Source organism: Narcine bancroftii, chromosome 10 (assembly GCF_036971445.1).
Source record: "Narcine bancroftii isolate sNarBan1 chromosome 10, sNarBan1.hap1, whole genome shotgun sequence".
NCBI lineage: Eukaryota > Metazoa > Chordata > Chondrichthyes > Torpediniformes > Narcinidae > Narcine > Narcine bancroftii.
The window spans coordinates 55,641,908-55,656,445 of NC_091478.1; the positions used below are offsets into that span (position 1 = coordinate 55,641,908).

The 14,538-nt window shown below is 37.5% G+C and overlaps 1 protein-coding gene across 3 annotated transcripts in view; it reads right to left on the reverse strand.

Annotated features, from left to right (window-relative positions):
* Window positions 1-1,692: 1,692 nt before the first annotated feature.
* The window catches only part of aars1 (alanyl-tRNA synthetase 1), a 75,537-nt gene continuing 62,691 nt past the window's right edge, over window positions 1,693-14,538 (reverse strand). For all 3 annotated transcript variants that reach the window (XM_069900964.1, XM_069900965.1, XM_069900966.1), the window contains exons 18-21: window positions 6,150-6,269; window positions 5,263-5,349; window positions 5,067-5,180; window positions 1,693-3,551 (exon numbers count right to left, since the gene is read on the reverse strand). In XM_069900964.1, coding sequence (XP_069757065.1) covers window positions 3,366-3,551; window positions 5,067-5,180; window positions 5,263-5,349; window positions 6,150-6,269 — 507 coding nt within the window. In that variant the 3' untranslated portion in view covers window positions 1,693-3,365. The remainder of the gene's footprint in view (window positions 3,552-5,066; window positions 5,181-5,262; window positions 5,350-6,149; window positions 6,270-14,538) is intronic.

Genomic DNA, 14,538 nt, shown 5'->3' on the forward strand with positions numbered 1-14,538 from the left:
ATTATGGGAAATGAAATCAGCCATTCATCCCTCATTGTGCCACCGGTGCAATGTGCTGAAGCGCTGGGGGGGGGGGGGGTGGAGAGACCGGGAGCTAGCAAGCATGGAGACATCCCCCCCCAATTGCCGAAGGCAAATTGGCAGGAATTTGGACTGTAGTCTGAAAGGTTTGTGAGGTCTTGAATTCCTAGGAATTTCACCAGGACAAAGTAGGGCAGTGGTTCTCAACCTTTGTTTCCATTCATAAACCACTTTAAGTATTCACTATACCATAGGTGTTCTGTGATTAGTGAGGCATTGTTTGAGGTTGTATGTGGGTTGAAAGAAAAAAGTTTGAAAACTACTGTTTTAATCAATCCTAATTGACTCGTTATGTGCCCAGTTTCATAACTCCAAAGGAAATGGGCCAATAACAATTTTTCTCAAGCAAAATATTTCAGTAACAATTGGGTCTGCAGCAGTGATTCTCAACCTTCTCTTCCCACTCACATCCCACCTTAAGCAATCCCTTACTAATCACAGAGCACCAATGGCCTAGGGATTAAAGTGGTATATGAGTGGAAAGAAAAAGGTTGAGAACCACTGCTCTACTTTGTCCTCTCCTGAACCAATCTACCCTCCTCCTAGGTGTGATAGCATCCCTATAACTCCTATCAGCCCCTCAGTCTCCCAAATGATCCAGCATTTATTCAGCTCCAGTTCCAATTTCCTGCTTTTAAGGAGCTGCAGCTGGACACACTTCTCACAGATAAACTCAAGGACACCAGGGTACTCACACACACTAACCCAAAACCCATTGGCCGCAAGTTGAGAGAACTTCAAGTCTAAGTTATGAAAATTGAGACAACTATACCAATGTCTTAAAATACCCAGATCAGTCAAAATGACAATTTGTTAAAAACTATCCACAAAAAAAGCCTCCCTCTCTGCAAGTGCTGTTTGAGCAGTTTTATCCAGCACAAAAAATAATTTGGATGTTTTGACAGACCATGCACCATCAATTCATTTCAACTCCACAACACCAGAGACCCCAGGCACTGGAGAAAGGGGTGGGGCAGTCTAACCAGCAAATCTCAGACCAGTACAGCTGGGAGAGCACCAGAAATGAGCTCCCTGGTTTTCTGTAAAATAACGGACACTGGGAAACCACAAACTATAAATGAATTGACTATCCTCAATGGAGCCATGACCAGATTCGGCAGACACTGTTCATTAAATGAAGATTTCACCCGCCTTCATGGATGGTGTGAGATTTCATGTATTGAACAAGTAATCTTGTAATAAAAGTGAAATGAGAAATAAAAACAAAATGTAGTGGAAAAATAAAAGTAAAATGAGAAATAAAAACAAAATGTAGTGGAAACATTTAGCAGTCAAGGGAACTGAGTTAGAAATCAAGCAGAGTGGTGGAGAAAGTAGGAAAGAGGGCATAACACAGATGATTTAGCTGGAGAAGAGCAGATTAATTAAATACATATATTAATTCATTAAAAAATAATTAAATTAAATACATAATGCTGAAACTGTTAAACTAGAAAAAGCCATTGAAATGGGGCGAGTTTTACTGTAATTTTTTAAATTCGCAATGCAAAACCGCCAGCCTCATGAAAGTTTGAAGCGGTCATTTGGCAGTTTGTAGAACTCCATTGCACTGGCTGTATGCAGTGTATCATAAAACACTTGGAAGATACATTCTTGATCACAAGGATTTATTATAACAGCAGCTAATTCTGAAACTAAGGGAATAAATAGTTCAGATTTGTAATAGGTACAATTTTTCATTGTTTTAAAAAATTTACACATACTGTATAGTATGGCCCTTCCGATCATAAACCTGTGTTATCCAAATACCCCAATTAGCCGACAACCAACTCCTGTACATTTTGAAAGGTGGGAGGAAACAAGCACCAGGAGAAAAATCAGTCCTGGGGAGAACACATTGGTCAGGGTACAACATTAGGATAAAAAGCTGTGTATTCAAGGTACACTAGAGACATGCATAACATTTCTGGTTGATTAGCTGTTGCTGGACTGAGGAAACCCACTCCGATATTACATTTTGATGGGATGGTAAAAGACAAGAGAAACAAAAACAGCAGATGCTGGAATTGTAAGCAAAGAGCTGCTGGAGGAACCCACCCAGTAGGTCAGCTGACACCTGTGGGCAGTTGGATTGGGGCCCTTTTGTGACTAAAGTAAAAAGGTGTTATTACACTGATGAAGCAGGAAAGAAGCTGGCGAGAGGCCAAGAAGTAATAGGGCACTGAACAGAAGATGTGACAGGTAGAGAAAGAGACCACTGGTTTGGGGGACCAGTGGTTAGAGAGAAAACAGGAGTAAATAAGAAATTGAAACAGTGGAACCAGATAAAGGTGGTTACTTAAATTGGGTGGTGGGGGGTAGGAGAGAGGAAATTGATTTTAGTGCCAATAGATTCAAGGCTATCCAAGACCATAACCCAATAGATTTAAGGCTAAGGCTTGTTGTTCCTCAAGTTTACATTTGGCCTTAGCCTGAAAATGGATGAGACAGAGGACAGACGTATCTATATAGGAATGGCTGAGGAAGTTGAAATGATTGGCTACAGCAAATTCAGGCTTAGACCTACAGAGCCTAGGTGTTCGATGAAGAGTCATCCAATCTGTGTTTGGTCTCACCGATATAGAGGCTGACTCACCTGGAAGGTTTGTTTACTGTTTGTGGCCCTGGATGGATGTGAGGGGAGAGATGTAGGGACAAGTTTTGGACATGTGAATACAGCCTAAGGAAAGGGGGGCGGGGTGTAGTTGAGGAAGGGAAACTTGGATGTCTCGGAGACACTTATTCCCTGAGAAAAGCTGATTGGAGTGAGATGTGGCTTGTGGTGGAATGGTATTGAAGTCCTGGAAGGATAACGCCAGATGCAGAGGTGGGTGGGATGGAAAGGGGAGCCTGGTAGGAGGTGGGGCAAGTGGAGGGAATACAGGTACAGGTTTCATCAATAAAGGTAAATTCATTTTTATTTAAAAAAAAGACATTTCTGATGTCTTGGAAGGAATGCCTCACCCTGGGAACAATGTCATTAAAAGGCAAATGGTATCTGTGCAAATTAGCAGCCACATTTTCAAGGGTGCTGCGAGGTCTTGGAAGGAACTTGGTTTTAAATGAATTTATGGGCATTAAAAAAAAAAAGAAATTTGTAGTCAGTCCCTTTATTTAGACTCAATCAATGGCAGACATTTCAGCACACAAGATAATTACGAAAAAGCTATGTAATGAATTTTCTAGACATTTCTTTATATCAATTGCAGAGTGCAGTACTTGGCCATCGCAGGAACTGGACCCAGCCCCTACACCTTATTGTCTTTCAAGTGTTGTACTGTCTGTTAGTTTTTGGTGTCTGATATTTTAAATTTAGCAAACTCCGTGGCCAGCTTCAGTGCCTTCTCGAGGCTGTCTATGTTTTTCCCTGTGGCTTGAGCAGACACATCTTTTCCTCCCCCTCGTCCATCCAGTAATTCTGAAATGTGACCAATCCAATCGTTGGCTTTCAAACCCCTGCTGACAGTTTCCTGGAGATTGTGAAGCAGAAGAGAATTAACATGTTAGTAACTCTATATGGCTTTGCACAATGTAGAATAGTGCTCAGGCTTTCAGGCAGCGTTTCCCTGGTCTGAGTTAGCTCTTTGTATCAGACCTGTGAAGCGTGAAAGGACAATGGTTCAGTTCCTTTACCAATCTGTGTGCCTGACTGGGACAAGTAGGTTGGGTGCACCGAATGCCTCCCCAAAGTTTATGGGGTGGAAAATACAAGTGGAGATCCTGTCTCTGATGAATGGTCACTGCACGCCAGGTAGAGGCAAGTTTAAGCTTTGGCGTGATATATTTTGTGGTGCAACAGCCTGCTGAGACTCAGTGAATGACCTCAGCACGATCACTGCATCTTGGAAGACATGATAATAGACATGAACTAGACCAATATGAGGTATCATAATGCATTAGTTTTTAAATTTAAATTTAGAGATACAGCCTTCTGGCCCACAAGCCTACGCCGCCAAAGAACACCCAGGTGACCAATTAACCTACTAATTCTATACATTTTTAGAACGTGGGAGGAAACTGGAGCACCCGGTGGAAACCCACAAGGTCAAAGGGAAAACAAATTCCTTGGAGACTGTGCAGGCCAGGCCACTGGTGCTGTAATAGTGTTGTGCTAACCACTACCAACCAGGCTGCCCAATCATATACCATTCATAAACCTTAACAGTCTGCATCAGCCATGGAATGAGATACAGTACAAATCCGATTATCCGAAATCGGATTCTCCAAAATCCTCAGTTATCCAAAGTTTTAGGATAAATGAGGATATTTGAAACAAATCAGAAATCCTCAGTTATCCAAAAATTTTTTTTGAGCCAAACTGACCAGGGATCTTGACTCCCGGCAGCGGCAGCAGCAGACCTCAGGCAGCCAGGCAAGAGCTGGACCCTCTGGCTCCCGGCATGAGTGGTGCCTCGGTGGGGAGGTGTCAGTGAACAGCTTAAAAAGCTGCACCTTGTTGTTTGATGTTGTTTAAACATTGATACAAGTGCCTGGTCCCAACCATTTTGGATAATCAGAGTTGTACTGTAATAACCTTACATTACTTAAACAAAAAGACAGACTGAAAATACATGCTCTACAATGAGCCACCAACATGTTCTCAAAATTCATGCCATCATACACTCTCAGATCAGAACCCCTTCATTTGATTCCAGCCTGTAAATCACACCAATATCAATAATTTTACTTGGATTTCTGTTAAAATTCCAGGCTATACTTTTTTCCCCCATGAGGACGTGACTGCTCTATGGGTTGATGGACCTTTTGAAATCAGAGAATTAGATCACATCAACTATCTGAATTTTGGATTGGAATCCAGCCTGTAACCTTTCTGGATGCTTATTATTTGTCCCAACTTATACCACTGTTGGAAATTGTCTGCCAGTCAGTTTACTGAAGAAAAATTCACTATCTATATAGATGAGTCCCCTTGCCAAAAATACTGCTTGTGTGGTTACAGGAGTTGGCAACAACATCTGATTTACCTGGGGCACTTGGCATAAGCATATGATTGTTCCTGCATCTCTATCTACAGCAAACAACATTGCTGCAGTCTGTGGAGAGTGCGTCTTAAAGAGCTTCAGAGATTCATTCAGCGCCTGGTGAGAAAAACAGGTGGTCAAACCCAGTACCATCCAATAAGCAAACACAGCTGGAGTCACTCCTCAATGTCCTTCTCACCTTTGCTGGTGCCCCTGGTTCCATTTCCATAACCACCAACGGTCGGTTTGGATTTGTGTCTATGAACTGCTTGGTCTTCTCCCGTACCTGTGATGAAACAGACAATATTATCCTGGGTATTTTTGTACAAAGCTACGCCAGGCAAATGTTCACTGTGGTAAACCGTTCAAATACCTCAGAGAAATGGAGATAAATTTCTGGCACCCTTATCTAACACCCAATTATAAAATGCTCCCACACAACAGAATTGGCAAGAAAGCAAACCAAAATCTTCCAGCAAGGTGAAAGAACAGTTTAGTTAAGCTTTTGATCTTGGGTGAGGTATTGTTTATTATGTAATGCTGTAAGGTCTTTAATATCCACCTCCCCTGAACTTTCCATAGGAAGAATACATACTGCAACAAAGAACTGCTCACGTAGCCCTGCACTCAAATGAAAGCTAGATAATTATTTCCAGAATTTGAACAGATCAGGAGAAAAATTCTTCCTCCAAATTCAAGTAGATTTCTAAAATAGTCAGATATTAAAATGCAAGACTGGATACATAGCTGGAAAGAAGAACTGGGACTGATCTGTGAAAGGTCAGATTTCCTAACTCTGAGTTAGGCTTTGAATGGATTCCCTTCATTATTGGTTAAGAGTTACATCAATGGATATCAGTCACAGCCAACCAACAAGCAGATTCATGCACAGATGAATTAGGCTTCCCTTCTAAGAAAGGATGATGAAAACCAATCAGTACATTATGAAGCCCTGGCCTTAGCCAGGCCTTGGAAGCTACCAAGATTTATGAGCAAAAGCAAAAACGCATTTTCCTTTAAGTGCAGCAGTCTTGGGAGTGAAAATTATATTCAGGGAGTGGCGATTCAGCCCAAGGATGCCATCACCTTCTTTAGCAGCTCTGCTTTCCTGGCTCTATCCAGGTCATCCATACTTTTCTTCAATGACCTCAGCTCATCTCTCAGTTCATCTTTCTGCCACTGGGGAATGGCTGCAGTACCAATTATCTGTAATGACAAACAACAAAATTCACTCTCATTCATTCAAACATTATCACAAAAGAAGAAAAAACATTTGTTGCAAAAGACCAATCCTTTTGTTTTAAACACTATTTCCATGTTGTTTCTGATGGACTTTTCTAATTTTCATCACTGAATAGATGATTTGTACTGGAGGACAGATCCACAGACACTGGAAACGTCACTCAAGCAAATTGGTGTCTTGTGGCTACGTATTGACGTGCACAAGCAACACTCATCCTCTTGCTCAAACTTGAACCCTTTTTTGTCAAGGGGAGTGCAGTGCCAGATAGTGGTCAAGGACCCAACTATCAGCCCTGTTATTTATCCACCTTTTCTAATCTGGTTACTGTCTTCCACATGTTCAAGAAAACCTCTGGAGCCCATCAATAGTGCTATCAAGCTAGATGGCAAATCAGTGCATAAATAGTGTTCAAGTAACAAGCAAAATATTATTATTTTTATATAAAAACAAATTCTAAAATCAATTGGATTAGAAATTCCTTTTGGCATAGGATCAAGGGGACAGTTGTCCATTGGGTAGTAGTTTTGACAGTGGAGGAGAGGTTCAGAAATACAGGTTCAGGTCAGAGCATTTGTTGATGGAGGAAGGCAGTTACTTAAGAGTGTGGAAGCTACAATAACATCTCATACTGCAGGGGAAATATGATTTTAAGTTAGAGCAGCTAAATGGTCTCTACAAATTTTGACAAAGTGAGGGGGAAGTGTTTTTAGGGAAGGTCCACTTCTGCACAAATGCCGTGCTTGGCAGGCCATGCCAGTAACATGAAGCTCTGTTACATTTCCAGCCACATTTGTGCTTATGAAGCAAAATTACAACATTTGAAAAGTAGTAAGTGATGGAATGTCACAAGACCATAACTCTATTCATGGGAATTACAATCTACATATAGAAAATGGCACATTTAAAAAATTTTTTTATCCAAATGAAATTAAGGTGGACATGATAGTCTGGCAACACAGTTGAGTTGTGTTCCTCAGCAACTATTAGGTCATTTTCCAAACAGCAGAACAAGATTTAAGATTTTTTTTCCTTCCTGCAGCAAATCAAATTCCTACAAGAATCTCTACTAAGGGTGACGACTCTGATATCTGTCTCTGAGGCTGACGTTAGATCATCACTCAAGAGGGTGAACCCTCACAAGGTGTCAGCCCACGATAGCGTACCTGGCTAGGTTCTAAAAGTCCGCGTCAACCAATGAGCTGGAGTGTTGGGACCAACATTTATTAATTGGATTAAGGCCTTATACAGTAACCCGAAGGCCAGAATGATAACTAATAGACAACTTTCTTCACCTTTTTCTTTAACTAGATCGGCAAGACAAGGTTGCCCCATCTCCTGTGTTTGTTTTAGCAATTGAGCCATTAGCACAATGGATAAAACAGGAGGAAAAAAATTAAGGTAATAATAGTAAATAAAGAATTAAAAATAAGTCTTTTTGCGGATGATGTTTTAATTTATATGACAGAACCACAGAACTAGTTAGCTGTATTGTATAAATGTTACAGGAGTATAGTATGATATCAGGGTATAAAATTAATTGTGATGTCATTGGTTAAAGGAAACTATGAACAATTTAGATGGACTAAAAATCCAATTAAATATCTAGGTATTAAAATTGATAATAATTTAGTAAATTTATATAAATTAAACTATATTCCATTATTTGATAAAATTTAAAAAATTTAGAAAGATGGAACGATCTACCTATTTCTTTGATAGGAAGAGTGAATTGTATTAATATGAATATTTTTCCAAGAATACAATTCTTAGTTCACGGAAATTTTCTTTTTTTTTTGACTTTATTAAAAATTTTATAACATGAATACAATAAAGAATTACATTTAAAGAAAAATAGAAAAAAAATTAAAAAGGTATGATTACAATATTACATCAGAAAACTACACAAAATAACCCCCCCCGTTAATTGTAACACAATATTAATAGTCTAACTTAAAATTAGTCCAACCCTCCCCCCCAAAATAAAGAGTGAAGAGTTAATAAAATTGACATTATATATGGAAAAAAAATACCCACTTAAAAAAAGAGATAAAACTTAACCTAAAAAAAATTCTAACAACAAAAAAAAATTTGTCAATACTAAAATATCACGCTTAAACATATATTTAAATCAAACTTAAATGTATGTAATTAGCAAATGGAGTCCACTTTAACTTATAAAAAGACATCTTATCCTGAATTGAAAAAGATATCCTTTCCATAGTCAAACAAAATTTCATTTCCAAATACCACTTATCTAAAGTTAGTATATTTCTATCTTTCCAAGTAAGTGCTATACATTTCTTAGCCACAACTAAAGCTAAATAAATAAATGAAATCTGATAATCCTCTAAACCTAAATCGATTAATGATTGCATGTTCCCTAATAAAAATATATCGGGATCTAATACAAGATGGATATTATATAAACTGTTAAAAACAGATTGAATACCTTTCCAAAACTGTTGCAATCAATCACAAAGCCAAACAGTATGCAAAAAAGTATTGGCCGTCTGATCACATCGAAAACAAGAATCCAACTTACTAAGACCAAATTTTTTAAATTTCTCCGGCGTTAAATATAGCTGATGAATAAAATTATAATTAATCATCGCTAGTCTAGCATTAATTAATTTCCGAATACTATTCTGACAAATTTCCATCCAAGCTTCTTCAGCTATTTTATGTCCTAAATCTTTTTCCCATTTCAACTTATCTTTATCCCAGTTTTTTTTAACTATCAATTTCTTGTAAAATACAATACAAATCAGATATATATCCCTTTTTTGGTATTGAAAGTACATATTCTTCAAAACTAGATTCAGGCAATAAAATCATATGTCGACCACATAACTGTTTTACAAAAGATCTTAATTGATAATATACAAATATAGAATTTGCACTAATACCATATTTCCTTTGTAATTCGCCAAAGGAACAAAAACAACCCTCAGAAAAACAATCAGATAAATTTTTTATTCCCTTCTTTTCCCATTGTTTCAAAGTGGCATTGGAGACCGTAAAAGGAACAAGTTGATTATTATATAATGGCAATCTTCCAGAATATATATTTTTAAGTCCCAATTTTTTAAAGTTTACTTGTCCATAAATTCAATAAATGTTTTAATATTGGCACATCATAAGTTCGTAATAAATTTTTATTCCATCGAAACAAAAACTCATGAGGAAATTTTTCTAAAATAACCGCCATTTCTATCTTTACCCAACTAGGTGGGTCGTCCATATTCATTAATGCACTAAGAAATTTGAATTGAGCTGCTTCATAATAATGCTGAAAATTTGGTAATCTTAAACCTCCAAATTGAAAATCCCACATCAATTTTCTCATTGCTACTCTCGGAAATTTTCCCTTCCATAAGAATTCTCTAATTGCTTTATATAAGTCCTTAAAAAAATTTTTTTTTTTTTTAAATAAGGAATTGATTGAAACAAATATTGTATTCTAGGAAAAATATTCATTTTTATGGTATTAATCCTCCCTAGTAAACCCAAAGGTAGATCCCTCCACCTAATCAAATCTAATTTAATCCTTTTTATTAAAGGAAAATAATTAATTGAATACAATTCTTGAAATTCCGTATTAACATTAATTCCTAAATATTTAATTTGTGTAGTCCACTTCAAATTTGTAATATTTTTATATACTGAATAATCACCTTTACAAATTGGCAAAATTTCACTTTTAGCCCAATTTACTTTATAACCAGATAATTGGCCATAAATTTCTAAACATTCTTGAATTGCAGGTAAAGAAATATCCAGATCCACCAAATATAATAAAACATCATCAGCAAATAAATTAATCTTGTATTCCTCATTCAGAACTCTCATACCTTTAACATTTTCATTTTGACGTATTAATTGTGCTAAAGGTTCAATAACTATAGCAAATAAAGCAGGTGACAACGGACATCCTTGTCTAGTAGATCTTGTCAAACTAAAAGATTCTGAAATTTGGCCATTAACAGCAATTCTAGCCTTCGGGCTATTATATAAAGCCTTTATCAACCCAATAAATGAAGAACCAAAACAAAATTTCTCAAGTACTTTGAACAGAAACTTCCATTCCACTCTATCAAAAGCCTTTTCTGCATCCAATGAAACCACTATTGGATAATTCAACTGAAATTTAGATTTATTTATCAAGGTTATTAACCTTAAAATATTATCTGATGCATACCTGATTTTTATAAATCCCGTTTGATCACCATGTATAATTTTAGGCAGATATTGAGCTAATCTATTAGCCATAATTTTAGCTACAATTTTATAATCTATATTTAACAGCGAAATTGGTCTATAAGAAGAAACCTGTAAAGGGTCTTTATCTTTTTTTGGTATAACCGTAATTATTGCATTAGAACAAGATTCAGGTAATTGAAAAGTATTGTAAGTTTGTTGTAATACATCCTTATAAATAGAAGATACATCAGCATAAAAAACTTTATAAAACTCTATAGAAAACTCATCTTCACCAGGTGCCTTTCCGTTCGGCATGTCTCTTATTGCCCTTTCTATTTCATCTTCTGTAAAAGGTTTATCTAACTCTTGTCTGTCTTCTTGATTCAATTGTGGCAAGTTAATATTTTCTAAGAAAGAATCTATTGCGTATCCAGTTACATCTTTACAATCTGAAGTATACAATTGTTTATAGAAATTACAAAATTCCTCATTAATCTCCTTTTGATTAAAAGTAATACCTGATTTCTTTCTAATCGCTGGTATAATCCTAGATAATTGTTCCTTTTTTAATTGCCATGACAAAACTTTATGAGCTTTCTCACCCCATTCATAAAACTTATGCTTAGTTTGATTCATTAAACATTCAAACTGATATGTTTGTAATTCATTATATTTAAATTTTAAATTAGTTAACTGATTCTTTTGCGTTTGGTAGCATGTTTTTGAAATTCTTTTTCAGTAGCAGTTATCTTTTCCTCTAAGTCTTCAATCTCTTTAATTCTCTCCTTCTTTACTTTAGAGGCATAACTGATAATTTGGCCTCGCAAAAAAGCCCATAAAACAAAATGACTAGAAACAGAATTACAGTTAATACCAATAAAAGTTTCAATTTGCTGTTTTAAAAAACTAATAAATTCTGGTTTTTGCAATAGCATAGTATTAAATCTCCTTGAAGCTTTCTGAACATCTTGTGAACTCAAATATTCTAATAATAATAGTGAATGACCCGAAACCAATCTAGCCTTATACTCCACAGATGTAACCCTATCCTGCAAATGTGCTGATATTAAAAAATAATCAATTCTAGAAAAAGAATTATGTCGCGAGGAATAAAAAGTTCACGGAAATTTTCAATCTCTCATTGCTGTAGTCTGAAGTTCCCACCTGCTTCAAAAGGGCATCAATTATCCCGGTGCCCAAGAAGAGCCACGTGAGCTGCCTCAATGACGACCGCCCAGTGGCACTAACTCCTACTGTGTTGAAATGGTTTGAGAGGTTGGTCATGGTCAGAATTAAACATACCCAAGATCTGGACTCACTGCAATTCACAATTGCTCCACAGCAGATGCAATATCACTGGCTCTCCACTCAGCTCTGGATCACCTAGAATACAGCAACTCATACATACGGCTGCTTTTCAACTACAGTCAGCCTTCAGCACCATCACTCCCTCAATTATAGTCAACAAGCTTGAAAACCTGGGCGCTGCATCCCCTCTACAACTGAATCCTTGACATCCTCAAATTGGAAACATCTCCTCACTGACTACCAACACAGATGCACCTCAAGAAAATGTGCTTAGCCCACTGCTCTACTCCCTCGACTGTGTGGCCAAGCACAATTACAATGTTACCTACAAATGTGCCCATGACTCTGTGGTCATTAGCAGAATCACAGACGGCAATGAGGGAAATAGATCAGCTAGTTGAGTGGTGTCAAAACAACAACCTTGCATTCAATGTTAATAAAACCAAGAAGATGATTGTGGACTTCAGAAGAACACGAACCAATCATCTTCGAGGGGTCAGCAGTGGAGAGGGTCAAGAACATCAAATTCCTGGGTGTCTACACCTTTAAGAATCTATCCTGGGGCCTCCATGTCGATCTAATCCTGAAGAAGCCTCACCAGTGGCTATACTTCATGAGGAATTTGAGGAGATTTGGTATGTCACCAAGGACTCTCAAATTTTTACACATGTACCATTCTGACTGGTTGCATTACTGCCTGGTGTGGAGGTACCAACGCTCAGGATAGGAAAAAAACACGAGAGATAACTCTGACTGCAACATCACAAACGTACACTCAGTACATCTACAAGAGGTGGTGTCTTAAGAAAGCAGACTCTATTCTCAAGGACACCACCACCCAGGCCATTCCCTCTTCACAATGCTCCCATCAGAAGAGATACTGAAGATGAGTGCCCAGAAGCACAAGGACAGCTTCTTCCCCTTTGGCATCATATTTCTGAATGGACAATGAACCACAGACACTGCCTCACTTTCTCCTATACTATTGCATTATTTATTTCTGAAATGTTTATAGCAATATTTACATTGTAAAAGTGCTGCAAAACAATGAATTCCATGTCATGTTAATGACAATAAATTCAGAAATTCTCAACAGATCATTAATTCCTAAAGATTCTAAAAGAAGCAACTTTGAAGTTTCTGTTTTCAAGTCTGCACTACTGTTATAATAATGAAAACAGTTAAAATCTGGACTATTATTTAACTGTGGTAAATATCAGTACATTTTAAAAAATATTTACTTTGCCAGCTTAAGTTTGAAATATTAAACATCAAAAAAAAAAATTAGCAAGAGCAATCGAACTTGTTTACAACATAAGTGGGTGCAATCAGGACCACTCACCTGATTGATTTTCATTACAACAAAACCCACACTTAAAGTCCACCCCTTACTCGCTTTAAAAAGATATAAATTTTCCACCTCGTCACAGACCTTCCTTTGAATTCCTCCTTCACCCCATTTTCTTTTAACTCAAAACCCATTTTACCCCTTACTTCTCATTTTTGATGAAAACAGTAAAAACAAAAAATGCAGGAGAAGTGTCCTTTACGTAGCAAAGGTAAAGATACATCACCGATGTTTCAGGCTTGAGCACTTCATCAAAGTACGAGAGAATGCCAGCAGGCATCTGAACAAAATATTGGTGGTAAAGGCAGAGCTGATAGGTGGAGAATGGAGGGAGGGGCAGCACTTCTGATGAAGTGGTCAGCCCCAAATACTAACTATTTCTCTCTGCTAATGCTGCCTGACCTGTAGAGTATTTCAAGTGCTGTTGTTATTTCAGTTCTGCAGGTTTTTCCTTTACGACAACCCATCCTCTTTTCTTCACGGCATCCCTAAATAATCATGTTGATCTTTGCCAAACTCTGCTGTTTACCCCTTAACCCAATGATTTTAAAAAAACTGTCAGGCTCCCCTCTCTCCCTGCCCCCCACTCCCACAAGTGCACTGGGGATATCCTTCTATATTGTCTTAAATATTATTGTTGATAATTCAACTTTTTTGGAAAAGCAACAAACACACAGGTCAGGAAACATCTACAGAAAGAGAAAGAGAAGTGTAAAATCAAAATATTAAGTTGGTTTCACCTTCCACATATGCTGCCCGACCTGCTGAGTGTTTCCATTGTGTGCTTTTATTTCTCGCATTTGCCGTGTTTTTCATGGTCACTTCTCACGGCAGTCTTAATTTCCAGAACCTGTTACTAAGAGTTCTCTCAGCCTTGAAGCCAGTTCCCTTACAGTCTTGGCAAATTGCTTTATCCAGTTTAGCCCTCATTTCATCCACAAATGTGCTGCAGCATCTCAGCAAAGTCATGCAGCATCCAAAAGAAGTAAACACTTTGGACGTGGGACCCTTTACTTCCTACTGATTCATCTGCAGACTCTCTTGTTTAATTCAGTCCTTATTTGCTACATCATCCTATAGGCATTGGTGGTACTGGGTTTACTGCTGCGCATTGATAAATCACCTTCGTAACATCATTTTACATAAAGCTAAAACAAATGTTCCTAAAGGTCAAAGATGAGAGTCAAGCCACTTCTATCAAATCAATAGATTCCACAGACCAACTGTATCCAGCAAAACCATACTGAATCAAGCGGTTATCTCCTTCTATTCTCTGCAGAGAGCCAATTCAGAGTTAATCATACAGAAAATATGTAGTCAGTACCGCAGGTTTTCAGTAATATATTTAAAAAAAAAACTGCTCAGAGCTCCATAAC